General features: G+C 39.9%; 1 protein-coding gene and 4 long non-coding RNA genes across 5 annotated transcripts; 3 read left to right on the forward strand and 2 right to left on the reverse strand.

The window, feature by feature from the left end:
* Positions 1-3,383: 3,383 nt before the first annotated feature.
* LOC116936388 lies at positions 3,384-5,790 on the forward strand. The gene is made up of 2 exons (XR_004401704.2): positions 3,384-3,521; positions 5,209-5,790. It is a non-coding gene; the product is annotated as an uncharacterized LOC116936388 (long non-coding RNA).
* Positions 5,791-6,014: 224 nt separating this feature from the next.
* Positions 6,015-8,442, forward strand: LOC116936387. Its single transcript, XM_032943531.2, has 6 exons — positions 6,015-6,313; positions 6,381-7,564; positions 7,634-7,693; positions 7,753-7,832; positions 7,904-7,938; positions 8,004-8,442. The coding sequence occupies exons 1-6, from the start codon at positions 6,226-6,228 to the stop codon at positions 8,177-8,179; spliced, it is 1,623 nt and encodes a 540-aa protein (XP_032799422.2). The 5' UTR covers positions 6,015-6,225; the 3' UTR covers positions 8,180-8,442.
* On the reverse strand, positions 8,290-10,917 carry LOC116926773. The gene is made up of 2 exons (XR_006646434.1): positions 10,419-10,917; positions 8,290-10,352 (listed from the first exon to the last, which is right to left on the reverse strand). It is a non-coding gene; the product is annotated as an uncharacterized LOC116926773 (long non-coding RNA).
* A 449-nt stretch (positions 10,918-11,366) lies between these two features.
* LOC123471939 lies at positions 11,367-18,428 on the forward strand. The gene is made up of 2 exons (XR_006646435.1): positions 11,367-17,471; positions 17,537-18,428. It is a non-coding gene; the product is annotated as an uncharacterized LOC123471939 (long non-coding RNA).
* A 1,080-nt stretch (positions 18,429-19,508) lies between these two features.
* Positions 19,509-20,874, reverse strand: LOC123471944. The gene is made up of 2 exons (XR_006646436.1): positions 20,509-20,874; positions 19,509-20,273 (listed from the first exon to the last, which is right to left on the reverse strand). It is a non-coding gene; the product is annotated as an uncharacterized LOC123471944 (long non-coding RNA).
* Positions 20,875-22,246: the final 1,372 nt, after the last annotated feature.

Consider the following 22,246-nt stretch of genomic DNA (forward strand, 5'->3'; position numbering starts at 1 on the left):
TGAAGGTGTACCGCATTGCTCACATAAACCGCAGGCGTTAGATTTCAGTTGGGACGTCAAGCGAAGTAGGCGAGGGCGACATATAAAGCTCTCTACTCACGAACGATTCTGCTCCATTCTCGTGGAAACCGTGCGGAAGGAACTTTTACGCAGACACATCGGCTACTTGCTGTCGGTAGCTGCGCCAGTTTTTCCAGTCAGTAAATTGAGTTCCATCAACTACTACCTAGTTCCAAATTGTGTGTTTGTTTATCCGGATTGACTTATTCTTGCCATTAAACATTTTTATTTCAAGATTCTCCTGAAAAAGAGGTTTGTTTTCTCTTTCTTACTATAAAAATCACCTTTAATCATTATTTACCTATAATTGCCTAATCGTGAATTTAAAGAGGGTCAATGAAAGTTTGTGAGTCCAAGCTGAGACGTGCGTGAAGGCACCTAGATTTTTTTGTGTGGACTTGAGATTGATGATCGGTGTCTTTAGTAGAAGAACAGAAATCAATTATATCATCCGTCAATGTTGCACGCTTCAAAGATAGGTGTTGTTGGCTCAACACGGTTGACAATAGCTACTGTATATATTCGTAATATAATGAATGTGTTGATGAATTGTTGCATAGCGAAATGTTAAACGGGCTGGGTATATAAGTGTCCATTAAACTCGCCAAAACAAAAGACAGTGCAGCCTCTGTAGGACTGTACAACGCCCGCTTACATAATCTAACGATATCTGTTAAATCTAGGTTGACAGATTTTAATGACAAGAACCGAAATAAGATATATCAACCTCGAAACATGAGGAATACTTTTTACACTGGCGGAATCTGACGTTATCCTATGACCTTCAAGTTTTGTCTCAATTATAGACGCGTAAAATAGAGATCTTGCCTCGTTTGACATGGATCGGAAAAGGCGGTCATGGGATATTCATAATACACAAACCGAAAAAGGTTAGACAGCGGACAGCAACCAGTGGTTGTACTAAGTAGCCTTAACATAAAAGGAATCATTCTTAAGTGCGGTGGAAAATTGTATTTTTTTTTTCTCGTTCTATTAGTTTTACCTGAAACCTATACAGAAAAAGTACAATCAGATCTTTCTTATGTTACTGGCAAATAAAAATATTAGATTCTTAATTATATGCAATGCATGACAGCAAAACGAAGGAAAAACATTTTAAGGTTAAAGCAGACTTTCAGGTGGACTCTTGTGAGCAAAAGAATAGATTGTTAAATGCATAAAACACTTGTTGCGTGTTGTACTGGGTTTTACCTTTAACCTTCAGACTCTTTGCCGCTATTTTTAGGAATAATGTAGCCTACGAAGAGCTTAATTTTATACGCAAGGGTTTGGCGACATTTGGTGTAGGGGAATAGCATTTCGTAAATTTTTGCGTTCACGGTCTTCCTTTACCCATACACCAAATAAGAAATTTTAGCGTACGGTTTTCGAAGTGAACGGGGGAAATTTTTGTAACCAATAATTCCTCGTTTTTGCGCACTGACAATTCTGTCTCTTAGCCAGATGTTGACACAAGAACACGCCCTAGTTCCATACCATGCATAAGGTTGAAAGTCATCAGAGGGAAAAGCTGTCACACCAATTTCTCTATTGTTTATGCTGCAATGCTTAGGTTTTTATGAGCCTTTATGATTGGTTTAGCATGATTGCTATTTTCAGTTCATTTTTATTTAAACAAAGAAAACCCCATCCATTGATAAATTTGTAGATCCAGTTGATAGCGCAAAGCAGTCATTCTTGTAGAATCATCCCCATACAACTCGTTCCGCTTCAGTGGCTAAACAACTTGATTCATTCCCAATCGTTCAGTGGACTGTAAGAAGTACATCCCGTCTTGCTTTTTTATTTCTTTCCCCACTGCCCGTTCTATCACAAGCCGTCGTTATTGGATCGATGGCTCTATCACATTCATTCTGCCTCGAAAATGGGTGGACTTATTGTTTTTACCTTAGAAATGGGTCTTGCCTGTTCTTCCTTTGAAGTGCTGAACACTGTGACAACTATAAGTATAACCCATACTCGTGGAAAAAAAAGTAGCTAAAACATCCGTCGCTATATGTCGAGTCTGTAGTCTTCCACTATTGAGTACCAAACTTAAATCCCCCGGAGAAGGCGGGGGCTAAGTTTGACCACACAAACAGGGCTCGTTCTCCGCCTTTTGTCAACTGAATTCTTTATTGGGTCCATGTAACAGTTGATACAACAGCAGAACCTATGGCTCATAAAGTAAAGGCCAGTAGCTTATTTCCTAGAGAAGACTATCTAACCAGAGTTGATAGTCTCATATATACATGTAGGATCTGATCAAGTACGGATATACAAAGTTAGCTCACTGATTTTAATTTTACATTATTTGTTGAATTGTACAATTTTCAATTACACCAGCAAATTTGGGTTAGCTTCATGAGGGAAAAGCCAAAGTCATAGTACTCAGAAGTGAACTCTGAAAATAGAATGCTGAAAATATCTTCGACAGTTGACAAGACATGTTGTAATTTTCCCTGTCTTGAAATAGGCCGAATCCATTCTTGGTAATTACGTAGGAATTTAGATTTGTAGAGATAGAGCGTTACTGTATACAGCAAAGGCCGTTCGTGCGAGAGAGGAACGAAAACTTTTCAGATCACTTCAAATAGAACCACAGCAGTATACTGTTATGGAATGGAAGAACGTGTTGATAACTGATTCTGTCCTTCCAGGTTGTTCCTTAAAGTATTTCATAAAGGTCGCCTGAAACCTTTTTCAACCTAATTAGCAAGTTACCTAAACACATTTAATATAAATAAATGGTCCGCGCATTCATTGGCTTGCAATTACCTATGTTACTCTCTGACTTAACTAGAATTGCAAAAACGTCACGCAAAAGAATGAAACACCTGGTATAAATTGAACTACGATGTAGCCAGTTCCAAGGAAGATGGTCTTTCAGATAGATCCATGAAACAACGAAGTCTTTGTATGCAGCACTGCATGTATAATTGCTTTTCTCGTGGGCGTTTTGACACGAATAACGTTCCCTGGGAAACAAAACCCTACACCAACTTTCGATTCGACTCACTTTTACTGATGTTTACTGAACGAGCGTCAGTTATACTCGTATGGGTCTTTATGGTGTGGCGACAAATCAATCATGACAGCCCCACGTGCATGCAGACTTTATCCTGGTCGTGTGACTTGAATATTTAAATGGGCATTTTTCAAATTCAAATCTATATGCAAAAATACTGAAAATGTATTTCTATTACACGCGCTGGCAGGTTTTTCCTCTCGCCGGTTTTGGTAATGTCATCAAAAGTTTCGATATTGACGTACATTTCGTGCGCGATGTTAATCGCCGCAATCGTGTTATCCGGGCCGGCGTCATCAGCTGTCGGGAAGCATGCCGGTGGCAAGCGGTTTGATTGCCGTGTCTTTTGCAGGTTGACTGGCTATCACGGTATGATTGGGGGATGTCGTTGTAGCTTCACTCTCTTCACCGCCAAACGAGCCCATCCTGCCTGGTAAGTTTTTCTATCCTTTTTGTTTTGCCAAAAGAAGAGAAAATGAAGTAGCATGCATTTCGCACTGTAATCCTAGTACTTGCAAACAATCTTTTAAGCTGTAAAAGTTTTTTTTTTCAAATCAAAAATTAGGCTCTGTAGCTCCTGCACAAAGGACGGGGAAATGTATTAGATGCTGCGTGTCTGGTGAATTGCTTCACTAAAAGATTTACATTTTGGCTTTGTCGTTTAGTTGGGAAAGATGTTCTTTGGATCGTTTCAGCGATGATCTCGAATACCTGACACAGAAAATCTCCTGAAAACTTTTGATAAAAAACAAGCTGGACCTCATGTTGACGTAACCAACAAAAACTTTTAGGTCTTAAGTCCGTAACGCGTACCTTTCATACGGCTACGTCCTTGCTGAGAAGTTCTACCATTATGTCAGTATGGAAATATAATCGACGAAATTCATAGTGGCCCTTGGGTAGGAGATTCTTTACGAAGAGGCAGGGTAAGAAACCGCCAAGACCAAGGGGAACCGTGAGGAAGGGGAACAAAATTTTTGCATAATATTCTTCAATAAGCAATTGCGATGTACTGACCCAACGCAAAACAGTTCAAGGACACAGATTTTTAGGTAAATTTCCCGAGGTAGGCGGGGTAAGGAAAAATGAAAGCGAAAACTTCTGATTTTTATTTAAATAATTAGGCCTATAGGTTGGGTTTATCAACTTGAGCGAGTTAGATAACACGCGATTGATCAATATCACAAAAAGGAATCATAAAAATAAGTAAGAACATTAGTTAATAAATAGATGAGCATTATTTACGTCCCTCTGACCCTTCAACTTGAGTTTTTATTTATCGAAAGATCTCCGGCTATATGATGCTGGATTCCCGGATTCGAATCCCGTCGCAGTCTAGTTTATGTCCCCAAAATACTTATCCCTATAATACTTCAAGTGTGCCAAAAGACCCAAGTGGGCAGTTCCAATTTCGAATAAATGCATCAACAGGCGTAGCGGTACCCCTAATTCACGGTGACCAACACTTGGGGGGCTTTCATTTGCTGTATTTTCAAATGGGCTTAAATGGGAAAAATGTATCGTTTAAAACGTGCATTCAAGGTGATATTCCGTGTTATTTTGGTTTAATCTAGCGAAAAATTCTAGTCGATTGCCGTGGCGATTCGCCTGTCAATACGTAACACATCTCCGAGGTAGCTTCGAACAACTGGAAATGGAGTAGGGTAAATAAGTGGGGTAACTTGGCACTGCACTCACACTAACGAAAACAAAAAAATCTTTAGATAAACCTTTATTCTTCTTCTTTTTGTTTCGCTGTACTCTAAAACGAGGTTGTGGAAAAGATGCGTGTTACGATGCGGCGTTAAATTGGGGAGTGTCACAGCAAAGGTTTTCCAAGAATATGTTAAAACTCGATTCACCCACACATCCTTTGACAATAGCTCTTGGCAATCCGTTCATAAAGTGACAGTAATTCACAGGAAAAAAAAAACAGACAAACAGTCAAAAATTCCACTTTGCCATACCAAAGACTTTCATATTGCAACAGACGTGAATGAAATGTCTGCTGATAGCTAAGAAATGTTGAAACTGTTGTATTGTTGGTAAAATTTGAAAAGCAATCTTCAAACCAATTTTTTTTTTTTTTTTTTTTGTCTTTCTGATTTTGGAAATGTCAGGACTGAGGACCAGGACTTCTTAAGACAAGATGGGTTCGAACTCGAAGACAACAGCACAAACAAAATTCTTCCAAAGACCATAACAAGCCATTTCCGGAAGAAGCCAGAATTGAATAAAGCCAAATAAAAAGCTGAAAATGAAGCCGATGAGTGGGCCGCGATGCCGCCCTCTCACTGTATTCCTCATCCTCCTGTTCTACGGATAATCCATACGTCAAACGATGAATAGCTTCAAAGAAAGTGTAACCCATATAAAGTGACGGATCACGACGTAGTTAGAAGGCAATCGATCACTACTTACCAGAAACAGAAATGAACATTACAGTACTTTAGGGTTCAATGCCGCTGTTTCTTTTATTGTTCAGTCCTAACCGATATGATTGCATTCTATTATTAATGTCTTTTACATTGTTTTCCTAATCCCTCTCTCTTTGGCATTGAAGTAACAACCAAGAACTGCAGGAATAGCTAGCGAACTAACCAAGACTTGGCACCAAATTTTATCCGTTACATTTTCGGTTAACTGCTACACATCTATGCTATGTTAATTTGTCTATATCACGAATAAATCAAACCAATAAATTTTCGAGTTGCGCAACTATTCTGTTACAAAAATGATACGATTTTCTTTGTGGTCTTTAGCAGCTGCAGCCCGAAGATTGTGAGAAAACTATTTCTCCTGGAGAATTATCTAAAATCATTTACATTATTTAATTTTGCACTTCTCTTAAAGAGAACTAAAAATATCACATCACATTAATTAATGATTTTGAAACAACAACCAACGTGTTTGGCAACCTTGTAAGAGATTTAAGCAGCCGTCAGTTGAAACGTCGTCGAGAAAACGAACGTCAAAACTTGAGAGACGTCCTTATCTAAACACACAAAAATTCTTCCATCGTTTAATATTTTAGCTGTGAACTTTCCTTTACTTTGAAACCTTGGAAGATTCCTACGTCCATCTCACTTTCATTTTTAATGTTACGATTGTAATAAGAACATCGAGGCTTGCTAGTCATGGCTAGATACATAGCTGAAGATAAAAAAATCATGAAAACCTTGCAGTCAAGCAAGGAAGAAGAAGAAATAAACCGTCGGTTGAAAGGTAGCAACACTATTTTGAGTAAAATTAGATCAGTTAGTAAACAAGAATTCAAATATTCCATTTCCAGCTGCTGGCCTTTATGATCATGAGGATACATATGAAGCACGAAGACAACTTGACGAAGTTTTACAAAAATCTAAGGAGGAATCAGTTAAGAGAACAAAGGTAGACCTTGCATCTTGGCAAACTTCAACATCATTTGAGAATGCATTCAACATTGTTGATGATGATGAAGATATTGTGCCAGAGCTAAGTCCACCTGTTTGCGCTTCCTCAAAAAAAAATGGAAGAAAGCCTCCTCAATGGAAAGCACTTTCTGATGATGAGCATGATGATGAAAATCTTCAGGCTAACATTGAATGTGAAGCTGCAGACCCTCTTGAAGGGACATCAAATTTGGTTCCACGAAAACATTTAAATCTGCAGAAGGGCAAACCTGTTGACGCCAAGAAATTAGTATTGACAGCCAAAGAAAGTTATGGAAGCAAAATGGTTGCAGCATCACTTAAAAAAGGTGAAGGAAATAAAACCCTGAATTCGAATCGCCCGCTGAGGTCAAAAAGAGGCGACCTGATCATAACTCCCGACGAACTTTCCGATGTAGAAGACGTCCCAGAGAATGAACTTCGGAACGTTGACATGAATGGAAGCTCGCCAAAAGATGAAGAAACGATCCGAAAAGCCTTTGACTCTGAAGACGACGATTTCACTAGCTTGCCCGTCCCCAAAAGCAACCAAAATCGTGGCAAATCAGACCCGCCTGGATCAGGATTGAAAACGAAAATAGGAACAATGAAGGCATTATGCAACAAATATTCTGAAATGTTGAAAAAAATTGAACAGATTACACCGTCGCCTTTGCCTGAAGAACTTGACTTCGAAAACAAAGGTCCCTACCAGCAATTGATCGAAAATGAGGAAAAGTCAAAGATTGATCAACGTTCCTGCTCTAGGCCAATGAAATGGAGAAAACCTATTATCCTTACTGTGTCAAACAACAGGAGAAGACGCCAGATGTTTAAAAAATCACCGACGAACGATACTAGTCTGCCTGTAGATGCAAAAATCGATCACCGAGATGATATCATCTGTGATTCACCACCAGCCTCTTCTAGCATGGTGAACTTAGATGTTCCTCCGACCAGCCCTGTTTTTGAATCAAGTGCTTCACGAAAGCGACTGGGGGGATCGAAAGAGATTACGGATGTAGGAATCGAAATCGACAGGAAGTCACCCGTGGATGCAACACAGGTGCTTCTATTCTATTAAAAATTTTGTAATATGTGTTTTCGTTCGCTTGACGGTTTATCTCACTGATAGGATTCGTCATTTCAGGAATGTCCTATCTGTGGCAAGTCGTTTCCCCTTAGCATCATTGAAGTAAGTATCACAATTACTTTATTAGATGGAGCATTCCAATTGTAATGCCTAATTATTAGACACACGCAGATGGATGCATCAATAACTTAGAGGAAGAAGCTCGACCGCGTTCGGAACGGATTGCCACACGATCCGTCAAGTTAGCACACTTGATAATATGAAGAATTTTTTGTAACTATATTTCTAACAGTCGGGTATGTTACTTAACAGATCGCGCAACGGATGGCACGATAGTTCACAGTGGGGTAATTCTTAATTGACATAGAAAAAGGGCTTGTTGATCACGAGTCGAACGTTCGTCCGGTTCCAGGTAAAGGATTGGAACCAGCCGTTGGAAGAAGCACTCCTATCACGCCGGAAACGGATGCTTCCGAGATAATATTTGATTCCGATTCCAATTCCGATTTTGAAACAACGAATGGGTCGGGTACTAAACGTAACCAACGCAAGACCGAAGGTAGCAAAGTCAAGAAACGTCGTTATTAAGGGGCTTTCGCCGTTCCATACATCAACGTTTTTGCATCATCGGTCAAAAATTGATTTGGCTCATGACACCGTTAACCTGAAGAACACTGCTGTGATGGAATCTTATTCAATCTTGTTTTCATTGTATGATATCGTAGGAAGATGCGTTTGTTTTTGTACACAGAATTCGTTTAATTTGTTGTCAGTTGATCAAAAATGTTACCCTCCAAGTTGTGTCAACAGTTAACATTTACATAATACAAATCCCGAAGTTGAAGTCTCAAGGAATCATAATCGTTTCTTGACATGAGTCTCAGTCTGTTGATTTTTCCTATGCCATTAACTTTGTTTTTGCATTAGCCGGAAACTGATAGCAGTTGAACTCTTGGTTCTCCTTGGCATTGACGTTAAACTCTATTGCTATTTATGGTTTACTTTGCAAAAGAAATGACTAAAAGATACTCTAGACGTCACACTACATGAGTTTTTATACTTTCGTCTTAGTATTCGTAATCCAGAACGTGACGTAGCAAATCTTGCATCAATGAAACACTCGATGACGCAGATACCTACGCCGGTGGACCAAACTTATTTCCAATGAAATCCACGCGTTAGTCTGAGAAATGTTTAAAAAAAAGGGGGGGGGGAACAAATTAAAAGTAAGCATTAAGATTACACCAAGGATTGTAAAGTCTCTGCTTCTTTCCCACGCGCACTAATTTGACCCTTATCGGGGCGGGTTAAACGGCGATGATTTTGTTTCTTTTATCGATTTCATCTTCTAACATAAAGAAATAGCGAGAAATTACCTTTGAGTCTAACCGTGGGTAATTAACGGTTAACACTCGCGTGGAATTCTTTCGCATTGGCTGCGTATCTTTATTGAACAGTAAGTAATAAATGGAAAGAAAAACAAAAACAAAACAACAAATATAGGGGAGAGAAGAAGGTGAGCCCTTCTTCGTTAATGATACAACGCACAGCCGAAGACGGGCTTTTTATATGATGTAATTTAAACGGTCATTCAAATGCGTTAGGGAGTGGGCATAAAACGATGTTTACAAGTAAATTGTTGTTTTGTTTTTTCTAACTTGACTGCTCGATGATTTGTATGGGAAAAAAATGTTTTGGAGCACAAGCACACGATACGAAACACTGCGGTTCAAATTTTCATATTTTTTTGGGGTGGGTTCCCGCGCTCAGGTAATCAGACCTGATGGGCAAAGAAAAGAGTCTTCTACTTGCTATACTCTCTTTTCTTTTGTTTCTAGATTGGGCTTTTGCTCTGAATCGATTACCCTTTTTCTGAAAAAAAAAAAAATGTCCGCCCAATAGTTTGCCAGTCACCAAAAAAAAAAAACCTTCGCATGAATATTTTCCTTTCATCTTTTCCTGGAACAAAAAATAAAGGTGGTTGGAGAAGATTTAATTGCGAGGTGCTAGTTTACAGATAATTTGAAGGTGGGTGTGAGGGCGGAGAGGAAAGTGTTGCCGGCGCAACCTCTCCAGAAACCCGCATATACGTATACATATTGATCCAGGTGGGAAAGACAAAAAAAAAAAAGAGCAACCAAGCGGAACGTTTGAGCTCCCAGGAAGAAAAAAAAAATCATGGACTGCCTAGTGACCCCGCCTACAAATTAGTCGAACCGGCAGTTTGACCGACTTGATTATCTTTTTCTTTTTTCTTCTTGCTCTCTTTTCTCGTCTCCAAATTGAGGCCCCGGCCAACCTGTGATGTGGTCACTGTCGACCTTCCCTCTTTGAACTTCTATCAACGATACCTATTGTCTTTTGTTAGGCGAGAAATGACTAGCCGAGTTATACGGATCTGGTAGTTAAAACTGGAGGACCTTCCTTTTGTCCAACACTTGCACCGCTTCACCTCCAGTCGTCCACAAGGGACCAATAACCGTTAAGATAATAAATGATACCTACTAACTTTTTTTTTTTTGCTTAACTACCCATCATGTGCCGACTGTCTTTCCTCCTTTTAAGAAAAATGATTCTTTTAGTCCTTGAGTAAATAGAACTCGGCCACTAGTTAACGATTTTCTTTTTCCATTGCCAGTTGGAATTGCTTGAGATCACATGGCATCCGCTGGACAGAGCGATTGGGTGGCAAAGCGGCTTCTTTACATTTTTTTTTTCTCCAGCAGCAACAGCGGCAGCCACATGTTAGTGTTTGTTTAAACTTGAAAAAAAAAAAAGAATTACTATACGTTCAAGCGCGCCATCTCCATATGAAACACTGTTTCACCATTAGCAAAGCACACAGAGAAGGGACAAGTAGATGATCGTGACCATCACAGGGGTCGGGAAAGAGCAGCAGGATGTGTATGGTGTCTGTTGACCGATAGATAACCTTCACTCCAACACCAACTCCTTTTCTGTAACATGTACGACACCGATAGACGTTTGCAGTAATTAAACAAAATATGGTTTTGTTTGACTTGATAATGTACACTCACATCCCTCGCGTACAAAGTAAAAAGCACTTGAAGTCGTATTATAAATTTTGCAAAGGACTTCTGTACGTTTGGTTTGTAAACACGTAAACAGCCATCACAGTTTTACTAGGTCTAGCAAGGGAAGTCATAATAGTGAACATGGAATAGTTTTTGGAACGTCATATGGAACATTAAGTTTTGACTTGTTTTTTTTTTTCAAGGAGCGTTATGATACAGACGTGTGTAGCAGAAGCTATCGGATGTCGCCCCTGCTATTCCATATATCCTAATCCTAATAGTCGGAGGCGATGTGTAGCTGACGGTCAAGTGTCAAACTCGAGCCGTGTAGTAAAACGTTTGAGAAAGAAAAAAAGGAAAGAAAAAAACCGCCCACTCCACAAGAATATCTCTTTCTTTGCCGGCTGACATGAACTAATTAAAGCCAAAAGAAAAAATATGTAACTAAATTCTGCTGCTGTCAGGATATCAAACTTATATACTCGATAGCCTTCTGCGGTGTTTGTAAAAGCTGTTTTTATTGAAATTAGTCGGTTTGATGTTAAAATAATTGAACATTCACTTGACCTAAATGTTGATGCAAAGGTTTGGCCAGAGTTTCGGAGATAATTGATCTATAAGACTGCTTCCCATTTTGCATGTGTTATCTTATCGCTATAGTTTGCGAAAATTCATCAAAAGTCGGATTGAGTTCAACGTGTAATTTAGTATTCAGACGAAAGATAAAGCCTCTCCTGTTAGTTGATTTATGAATTCTTGTTGTGATAACATTTCTCACAAAGTTAGCGTGTCACGGTCGTACGCATACATTAACAAAGATCATCATTCAGTGGCCAAATTAAGTCATCATAATACAGAGCTTCACAACGGCAAGCACCTCTGTCAGTGTGTGTCTTCATATTCTGCTGTGTATGCCAGTTAATTAAAAACCAAATCAAACGATAACCACCCGCACAGCACGAAAGATGTATAGGGATCTTCTATACCTGAATAAAATTAAGCAGCGGGACAAGTTGTTTGTCTAGAAAGCGCACAGATTGATAGCTTGTTATTCGATGCCATTGGTCTGCCAGTTTGAATGTTGACAAGTGACGTGGGAAATTGGATGCTGCCAATTTCAAAGTCACCCAACTGTGTACGCAGTAAATATCAACCGTGTGGAAATGTAACGCTGATCATGGCATAGATTTGAAACCTGTTGGCAACCAGCAAAAAGGCCAGTTTCACTATACATGTTCTCGTCCGTTCTCCGTGTCTTCTTGCTTCTGGTGCCCGATAAGGGTAAATGGTTCGGTGAGGGGGAGTGTTGAAGAAGCTTGTTAAGTTTTTGAGTCAGAGGCCGCCGCTGATGGCTGTAGTGTCGAAATTCATAGCTTTTCTGGCGGTCCGAGTTTCATCTTTCGCAGCGCGCTGCCTTCTCAAACATGGGAGCCCTTGTGCTTTATGAGATTGTTGCCAACGAAAAAGAAAAATAAAAAAAGGAAAAAGATACAGCCTTATATTATATGCATATTTCTGGTGTATAGTAGCCTTCTGCTCCGCCCTCTTGCCCGTTTTCGAGTGTAACTTGCTTCTGCTGTTGCTGCAACGTTTCTCTCTCAACCGTTGCGCCCTTTCGCTCCCTCCTTTTTGAGAATACATTTTTATGTAAATGAGAAAGAGAAAATAAAGAGCCGCATAATCCTGCGCTAACATTTCTTATATAGTGTCGTTGCAGGTTTGTTTCTTTTACCACCGACTTTTAGCGGAAAGAAAGGCTACAGACGTTGACTTGACGGTTTTCTCGGGTATTGCACACGTCGTTCTTCTTGGAATTCAGCCGCTTTGTATTGTACGGTACATCGCTGCAGCGTAGCGATTTCAGAAAATAGGAAAAGATTAGCATCGGCAGGACGTTAGTGCGCTGAATAGTTAATTCCGTTTTCTAATGGTTTTCTAAGAATTCTCGTCGTGACATTTAACGGCCAATATACGGGTGTGTTTCGGAAACTCTTGTTTTTCGTTATCAATGGAGGGTGGAAACAAAACAAAAAGTGTTGGACTTTCCAAAAAAGATTTTCTGCTCAAAGCAGATTATCTCCGAAAGACAGATAACGCCGAAGCTCTTTCTCGAGTGGAATCAGATGTGGAAATCATTAAGTTGCGCGTTGGTTGGTACGTGCGGCTCCTATTCATATATAAGATAGCCTTAGCGCTGGAAGAAAAGAGCGAGGGAGTGTTGGGAGCTCGTCCGGTCGAAAGTTCATCAAGCAGATCTTTGGGAGGATTCAATTTCTCGGATATTCCGCCTCATTTGTCTTGTCCAAGGACTATAGCCACCAATGTCTTTCTTTTTGTGTGTGTGTGTGTGTGTCTTTCTGCTTCATGTTTTCGTTCAAATGTCTTTGCCCTTTTCTTCTTTTTCAACAAGACATTATTGAAAAATTTTCTCCTTTCTTTCGGCGTCGGGTGACATTGCGCTTCTGGTTTCTCTCTCTGTGCGCTTTTGTAGAGAGGCTGTTATTTTTGAATATTTCGGTTTAAAAAAGATTTCGTTTTCTTTCCTCCCACGCGCATCAAACGTAGAGAAACTAGCGGCAACCCATCAAAAATGATGGAAAGTTTCGCTTGTCGGAACCACACTTGGAGAAATGACTAACGAACGCGGTCGTCTATACAATCCTGTCTGTGTGTGTAACTATGTGTGTGTGTGTGTACAAGCTCGAGGGCAACAAAACGAGATGTTATGGCGTGTTGTTGCTGTTCCCGACGACACGGCGTCACCTTCTCTTGGCAATAAAAATTGTTTAGAAAAACAAAACAAAAAATAGAAAATAAAAAACAGGGAGGGAGAAGTGCCATTCAGGAAACAGATTAGGCACCACGTCGTTGCCGCATAATGTTGCATAACATCATAATTCTTTAGCGATCAGATTCTATCGTTTTGGGAAAATTGCCCAAAAGATTTTTCGCTACCTACAAGCGAGGCAATCTTCGTGGTAGCATGGATATAAAAAAAAAAAAAAAACATGTGAAGGAGAGACTGTATGAAATCATGTGCACCAAGCTGAGCTCATCTGTCAAATTGGCAGGTGGCGGCTGATGGAGCTGATGCAAGTGGGCACAATTCGTGTTTAAAAAGAAAAAAGGGGGAAATTCTCTTACTTTTCAAACCCACAAATAGAAGTTGAGGTTTCTCTTTTGAGTTGCGGTTACCGCCAAAACGGCGACAGCTTACCTTTTTACCTTCCTTTATAAAGAATGGAATGAAGGTTCAGAAAGGCCTATGTGCGTAAAGATAGTGATTGAGGTGAACCGTTTTATGGATTGGTCTCAAAACACGAGTCTTTTGTAAAGACCCAGAAATGAAACATGTGGAAAAATGTGGTGTTTATCCAAGAGGTCTAGCAGTCCTGACTGAATTAGAGTGTCTTTATACAAGCCATATAAAAGAAAAAATATACTTTCACGTGCGTCGCCATCAGCGTCAACAATCATCCCCCCGCATCAACTATTATTACCAACCCTCATTTATTGAATTATCCTGACCATTTTTGTTTTGTTTCGTTTTCTTTCTTGCTTATTTCCAAGAGAACATTTTTCTTTCTATTATAAGAAAATCTGTTTTTTCTTTCCTCTTAAAACACGAGAAAAGAGGGGGCAGGGTAACCTGCTGAGTGACCCGTGCCTGTATATTCTACCCGTGCCCCCTAATCGAAATCTAAACCCATTTTTTTCCTGGAGAAAAAGAAAAAAAAAAGAGAAAGAGAGACCACCTGTATTGAACTATTATGATTGTTAAAAAAAAAATTGGCGTACTAAAAATAAAGAAACTTTTGCTGCTCTGTACGCTAAAATTTGAGGTTGGGCTCCGTAAGAGAAGAAAAGACAAGTATTACCTATAACTGCGCCATTCAGCCTTGACAAAAACTGATTGGATTCTTAAGCTATTACCAGGTATTGTTTATTTTCTTTCTCGTTTTAATTAATTACACAAGTCCTAATGGCGAATAATTTTAAAAGCTCCAAGGCGGATGCGGAATAAATAATGCAGGACTGTTAACTGAGAGGGCTAAAAAGAACGAGAAAAGGGATTTGTTGATATAGCCAGCAATGAAGTGACTACCTGATGTTGTTTTCGTGATCCCGATGATCCCCAAAATGGCACCGCCTTTAAAACGAGTCTTAAAAGCTTCATGATCTGTACATATTAGAATAGAAGAAAAAAAAAGGGAAATTTGCTTACAATAAGATCAGCGACCACCTTGAAGCTGAATGAAATGCCCTTCTTTTGTTGCGTATATGTTTTGAATGCCTAAAAGTACTCTGGCTTCCTCGTTTTCTCTTTTATCGTGTAGCTATACATTCTAATTCTTAAATAAAAAAACACGCGTTCGAACAAGGACTTGCTATTGTGTCCCGAGACGCCATTTCGGTGTGGCCTATTGTTTTTCTTTTGCTTCCATTCTCTTGAATGGATTGATTTTTGAAAACCACAAGAATCGCCACAGACAAAGTAGAAACATTTAATTGGCTCTAATGGTTGGCTTAATTGGTTTTCATATTGTGCCATGAATCGGACCATCTTTCTTCCTCATTTATTGTTCCAATGTTTATGAGCTGTCCTTTCTCGACGATTGAGTTATTGATGGAGCACTTCTCAGCAGGTCATCATTAGATTTTTTGATTCACGTCAACGAAGGAGGACATGCGGAACGTAAAGAAGCGACCTTTATTATTTCCATCATTTTCAGAGAAGAACGCGTGATTAATGAATTGAGGGGAAAGACAAAAAAAAAAAGAGAGAGGCTCGTGTGCGATTTTACGAAATAATGAAGCACGTGATGTAGAGAACCCCCCCCCCTTTTACATATTTTGACAGCCATTATTTGATGCAAGGTAGATCCACTGGCCAGTGAACGCAGCGGGGGTTAATCCGCTTTTGTTTTCTCTTTCCAGCCGCGCTTCGTCGGTCGGCGGTCCCAATAAACTTGCGTTTCTTGCTGCTTCTATCATTAATTTATTACGCTTCCTGAAGAAAGTATGATATCCCCCCAAAAAAAAAAAATCCGTATCGCTCCCTAACCCCCACCGTTAAATCCCACCCATTCTTTTTCAAATGCATTAAAGAGAACGGAACTAAGAATGGCGCTCTTCCGTATATATATATGTCTTACCTGACTTATACTCTTACTACATATTTTATAAATCATTGCATCTTCTTATGTTTTGTGATGACCACTGCACAAAGGCCAGAAAAAAAGAAAGAAATTGAAGCCAAGAAACATTTCCGAAAGGGATGATTGGGCTTGACTTTTGAAGCAGCCTCAAACACGATGGTTAAAAGGTTGACCTCAAACCAGATGAATCTACTCTATTCATAGTTAGTAGTCTACAACACGTATTATACATATATATAGGTCTCTCGTTCTATTTTTTAAAGGGGGGTGAGACACAGCATGCAGTCCAAAGCGGAGCTTTGACTTTTATGAAGATTCCTTTCTTTTTTCTTTCCTCTCTCTCTCCTTTCTCTCTCTCCCTTTTTTGTTCTTCGACCAGCAATGGGAAAATCGTTATAGTTTTGATGGTGTTCGATGGGTCCGTGCTCTCCATACCGGCGGTACGATATCTACAAGGTAAGATATACACACAGAGTACCGTATATTCGTACATGCGCCTCAAGTTTTTGGACCGCAACGCGCCATTATTGTCCCAGTCAGCGGGGTGCTAAACCTTCGGCTTAATTTCCAGTAGTCTTCACCTTTGCCATTCGCTGTTCGACTCTTATCGATGGTCAGCGTGCTCCGACCCCCCGATGGCGCTCTGGAACCAAACTTCTGTAAAAAATATAAAATAAAAGTTCGGCAGAGTTTTACCATTTTCTCTTGTTTCGTCCTTTTTGCCGAAACAAAAAGATACGAGCACCACCAAAAGGGACCAATCGATAATGATCACCAGAACTGATAGCGAGTGTCCTCTTCCGTACTCCACTGACTTTTCTTTCAATTCTTTTTTATGTGTTTCCTTATACGTCAGCATGGAGGGTTTCCCCCTTGTGTTTGCGCTCTCCTTGTCGGTATCTTCCTATTTCAGGCCGTTTGAATTCTCCCGTCAGACCTTCGTAAGAAACATTGTAAGCGAAAAAAAATAAAATAAAAATAAAAATAAACTCATTTTACCGTTTACTTGTTTCCCTTATACTTTTATTCTTACGACAAACGAGCCTCCATACGTTTATTTAACATTATATATGGGTGTAGGTATATGCAGTCCACGTAGGAGGACTTTTAGGTCAAAACATTTTGCTTGACTACATGGTATATGTTCTCAGGTAAGAGAGAGAGAGAGAGAACACCTGAAAGGTTGGGTTAGATCGCAATAGATGGCAGTAAGCAACAGGTTTGTCTCCCTTTATTTTAAATAGATGCACAACAGTTTTTGATTGCGTGTAAAGGAAAAAACAAATTGAGTCCCTGCTGGACGGGAACGAATCAACGAACAGAAAAAAAAAGGTAATGAGACTCGTATTTTCTCGTTAGCGGTGGCACAAGCTGTACTGTGGTGTGTAGATGGTCATCTTGTAATAAAACAACTAAAAAGGGATTTATTTATTATTTAGTTGTACGAGTCAGTCACTCAGATTCAATACGCCAATGGGCATTAATAATGCTTAATACTTTTTTTGAAACAAGAAGATTGCTTCTCTGTTTTCTATTTTAATGGCTGCTCTTCAAAAATGGGCGTCTCTGTCGACGTGATTACACGTCCCTTTGGCCGTTTAATGTGATGACTGTGGCCAACCCCAACCTAGATTTCCATCCAAAGCCAAAGGCTTTCTCCCATTTTCCCCGCAATCATTTGGAAAGGTGTCGATTTCTCATTGGTATGCACAACCCAACATTTAATATTGATTTGTTTCTTTTTCTTACAGAACTCGCTGGCTGAAAAACAAAATGCAAACAACGTGTATACGTTCTGATGAACAATAATCAACGACTGAAGCGAAAAAAAAAAAGATATTAAAAACTGACACGCTGTATATGTATGTTTCTGATATGATCTACCGTTTTTAAGTTTTCTACTGGAGACCCTTGCTGTATATTGTTGTAACACGTGGAAGATTGACTTTTGTTCCACCTGGAAGAGCCGTCAGATTCTTTCTACGTTCATTTGACTACACGAGGGACACGGACTTTACGACGTTTGCCTTACCGTCTCCGGCCACGCTTAACCGCATCTGACATCAACGCAGTTGTGAGTTTGAATCGTGATGACCTCGTTTGCAGAACATTTCGAACTCAGCAGCTGATGTCACGCACACCTGGGCATCATGAAGGGGAGGGGAAAAAAAGAGGATGAAAAAAAAAACGAGAAATGGTATCAATTCAATCTACTGTAAAATTGCACCTGAAAAGACTTGTGTGAGACTTTAAATATTACGCTGGTCGGAGGATTTATATGATGCGTTGGCAGCTTTGAAATGGAATCAAAGTAAACGCCGTTAGGTGTGACAAATAATAACTGGATACAGGAGTTGTGTTACTGGCGAGGGAGAAATGCTATCAACTTGTTTTGTTGTTGTTTTTTTTTTAAACTGAGTCCCATTATCTGTAAAAAGACGTGGATATCCACCTCAATCCGTCCTCCCATTTCTTTTTTTTAATCGTGTCTGAATAGTATCCCAACATGAAATGATGTATACAATATAATATATATAGAAGAACCGAACGAAATGGAAAAAAAAGAAAGAGAAGAGATCAGAGGGCTGTGGAAATTACACGCGAACCCCTGCGGTTTACTCATCAAAACCTTTTTTTTGTTTCTTTTTTTTCCATCATCATCTCGTGTTACCTTTCGACTGTCGAAAAGAAAGAGGAGAGCCCTTTTTTCTCTGCGCGTTATTACGTGTTGCGCGGATTGAAACTGACCTCCCGTCCATGACGAACCGGTTATTTCTATATACACTACTAGACACCGATCTATTCGCCGCTTATATGCGCGTATATAAGAAAGACTATCGCTGTAAAAAATATAAATGTAAAAAAAAAAAGAGATAGAAGAGAACAATAGAAATAAGATTTAGTAATCTTGGTTCTGTCAAATTTGTTGAAGAAGATTGGATTGCAAAACTGTTTGGCTCGAGCCGCATTTTTGATGCTTTTCCAACCTTTAAGCCAAATCAAAGATAAAGAACAAAAGGAAAATGAAAAATGTAAAGATAATAGTAATTGCGGGCTCGCGCTCGGGCATCAGGTCAAAAATAAATAAAAAAAACAACAACAGCAAAAAAAAAAAAGAAAAATCTTCAAGTCGGATCTTTTTTTCGCTTTTCAACCGATCCCAACGATAGCGATCATCTGTTATGGCCATAAGAGAATTTTAACAGCGGGAGCTGGCCGTGTTTCTCCCACGAAAACAAACGGAGCAAAGCCCAAATACAAGGAGATAAGGAAAAATACGACGAGCTGTGAAAACGAGTGACAACAGTCGATATCGACGACCCCCCTTTTGTTGAAAAAAACCCCGCTTGTTCTAGCAAATGCTGACAATGAGGATCCCCCCATAGAAAAATGTCCGTGATGTACCGCAAAGTCACAACTCCCGGGGTACATGCCAAAAGAAAAAGATGGAATGGGACAGCGAATAGGCAAAACAGTTGTGGCAAAGACGACGCTAGTAGGGGGGCCAGTTTTGTCTCCAAAAAGAATAAATCCCCCCCTTCGAAAGAGAAGGAAAAAATGAAACAAGAGGGCGGCATGATTGCCGTCACAACATATACTGGAACATTTTCGTTGTCCTCGTCCATCAGCGACGCGATCCGCGACGGCCAGCAGGACACTTTCGTTGGACAAAAGGGGCGGTCCAGCTTTAAAAAAATAAAATATATTCACTATGAATATATGAAGAAGATAATCAAGTATATGTATTTTCGAAAACGTTTGATGTTCACAGAGTGGTTCCCAAAAAAAAAAAAAAATGTTTTGGGTTATAAAACGAAGGAAAAAGAGTTAACAGCAGGAGGGAAGCACCACTCCAGTTGTTTGTGTATCCCCCCTCCTTCTTCATGTTGTCTTATGGTAGATGGAAGAAGAAACACTGTCATCCGTCAATGTTATTCTTTAAAGAAAAGAAAAAAGAAACGTACAAAATAAAAGTCAAACCGCCTTTTCGCAGTGACGACTGGTCCGTTTTTCCTTATTCTTCTCTCGTCTGCCCTTGTCTCCTGCGACCGGGTCCCAAAACACGCAGTCCGAAAAGTCGATGACTAATTCCTGCATATATTCTACTTATCTAGGAGCGGAATCTCATTATCCCTTCTTCGACAACACGTACCTGTTGTTAGCCAAGAGCTATACATGCATCTATATACATACAGCCGAGAGACAGAGAGAGAGAGTTAAGAATCGAACCTTGAAAAAACTTGTCATCTCTCTTGTCAACTGGTCTCGAGCGGACAAACAATAAAAGGAAAACGAAACGAAACAAAACAAGTCGACCCACACGCTGCGTTTTGTGCATAGGGAACACTTTTTCTTAAGGTGGGATGCATAGATACACACAAATGGGCAATACGAAGTGTACAGCCGCCAGTCAGCATTTGCCTAGAGGAGCGGAAAACATCCAGCAGCGAAGATCAGGTGTGAAACTAGGCGGCCATCGTCAGCATTCTATCGAAGAAAAAGAAAAAAAAAAAAGATCGTCACGAGACAACCCACAAGTCCTTTTTTTTTCCCCCCTTCGAGGCTGCATAATCAGCATCTCATTTAGCGGTGGCCAAGGGGACACTGCGGATTGCAGTACGCACTGAATGGAGGAGAACCGTGCATGATTGCAACCCACCAGGGCCACTGAATTTCCTGCTTGTTTTTATGTGTGTGTGTTTAAGATGGAGGGGTGGCTTACCGTCTGTTGAAAAGATTTAAATATACATGATAGGAGGGGATGTCTTGTGGAATTCCAGGAGTTACGACCCCCATTTGGATTGTTTTGATCCCGTGGTGGTAGGAAGGAGGGATATCTATGCGAACTGCTGCTGTTGTCTCCCTGATGTTTTGGCATTGATTTTTGAAATTCAAATTCAGGGATCCCAAAGATTTTAAAGAGAGGGAAACGGGCCGAGCAGATCAAGGAAACTCCTCCTACTACACTTTTAAGGTTCTTCCTATTCCATGTGTTGCTACTACTTGAGGACATCAGCAAACCCACCAGAGAAAGAAAAAAAAAAGGGAAAGAAGTTGGCCTGAAAAATGTTTGCCACTTTAATTTTCCATTTTGTGCTCCTCCTACGTCGGTCAAAGATTCCCCCATTTTTCTATGTTAGCGCAGATATATAGAACTGTGATGTGTTTGGTATAGTTTTCGGTCTATATCTGCGTCTCGTCTTCTCTTTTTTGTGTGTGACACGACGGAGAAAGAAGACGAAAAACGTAGTTGGTCTCTGTTTGTACTCTATGGCTGTTTAGCGGCTCACAGTATGGGGCAGATGGTTTCTCTTTTTGTGGGTAAAAACGTCCCATTTCGACTACGAGCGACGAACATGAAAAGAAAACAGTCTCGAGACAAAGTGTGGCAAACTAGGATAATCAAGTTTTCTTCCTCTTTCAAGAAAGACCCTTGAGCTCATTTTTGCCTGGATGAATAAGCTAATCATTTTCGTTTCAGTTTCGTCTTCTAATTTAAATCAAATCTAAAATCAAACAAACTGGTTTGTATTCAATCAAGACTCATGCACGATCTGGTAATGAGCGACTTAAGCAACGGAAATAATCTCACATTGCAGACAATCTTTCTTTAACATAACGAAACTTCCAGACATGTGTAAAACACTATACACATAAGGGCTTCACATCAGATTGGGAGCGAACATCAGACGTTCTTTTCTAATAACGTCGAGACTGTCTGTAATGATGACCACCTCTAAGTGAACCTGTCTACGTGGTAGAGTCATCAGCAACATTTGTTTTGAAAGCTCATCGGGCAAGAAAGTCCAACTACAGACATAATGACAGGTCCCCCCATTTTCCTCCTAGACTACTTACCTCTTTCACTCTGTTATAGCTAAGATTTAGATAGAAATATATCCCCCCGACTCCATTTTTTTCTTTAGTCCGTGATTATTATAAGAATATTTTTTCTTCTTCTCTTTAGGTTTGCCCCCCTTTTTTTTCTTTTCCTGGTGGCCAATGAGGAGACTGCTGGAGCGTCTTCTTTCCTAGACGAACAACCTTTCATTAAAGCCTGACTGGAACGTATACGACTGCACACGGACTAATTTCGGTTCTGTTATTTGGAGCTCTTTTTTTCACGAGAGGAATCAATTATATACACGACTGACTGGATGATGGTTCCCTTTTTTTTGGGGGGGCCATTATTTCTCATTAGAGCCAAGGTTGTTGGTCTTTAGTATTTCAATATAATCGCTCTATTATTTTAAGGCTCACGACTGACTGCTGGCGTGCGAGGGTATCGATAACTGTTCATTACGACGTGGGCGGTTCTCGTGTCTGGAATGTCTCGTGCGAGATCCTTCATTAGAACGAAAGGGGAGAAGCGAAATGGAGAGGCGACAATCATCTGGTTGTGTAGGTAAAATTTGTTTTGTTTTTTTCTTCTTCTTTTTCAAAATTTCAGGCTCGTGTGC

This window comes from Daphnia magna, linkage group LG1 (assembly GCF_020631705.1).
Source record: "Daphnia magna isolate NIES linkage group LG1, ASM2063170v1.1, whole genome shotgun sequence".
Lineage (NCBI taxonomy): Eukaryota > Metazoa > Arthropoda > Branchiopoda > Diplostraca > Daphniidae > Daphnia > Daphnia magna.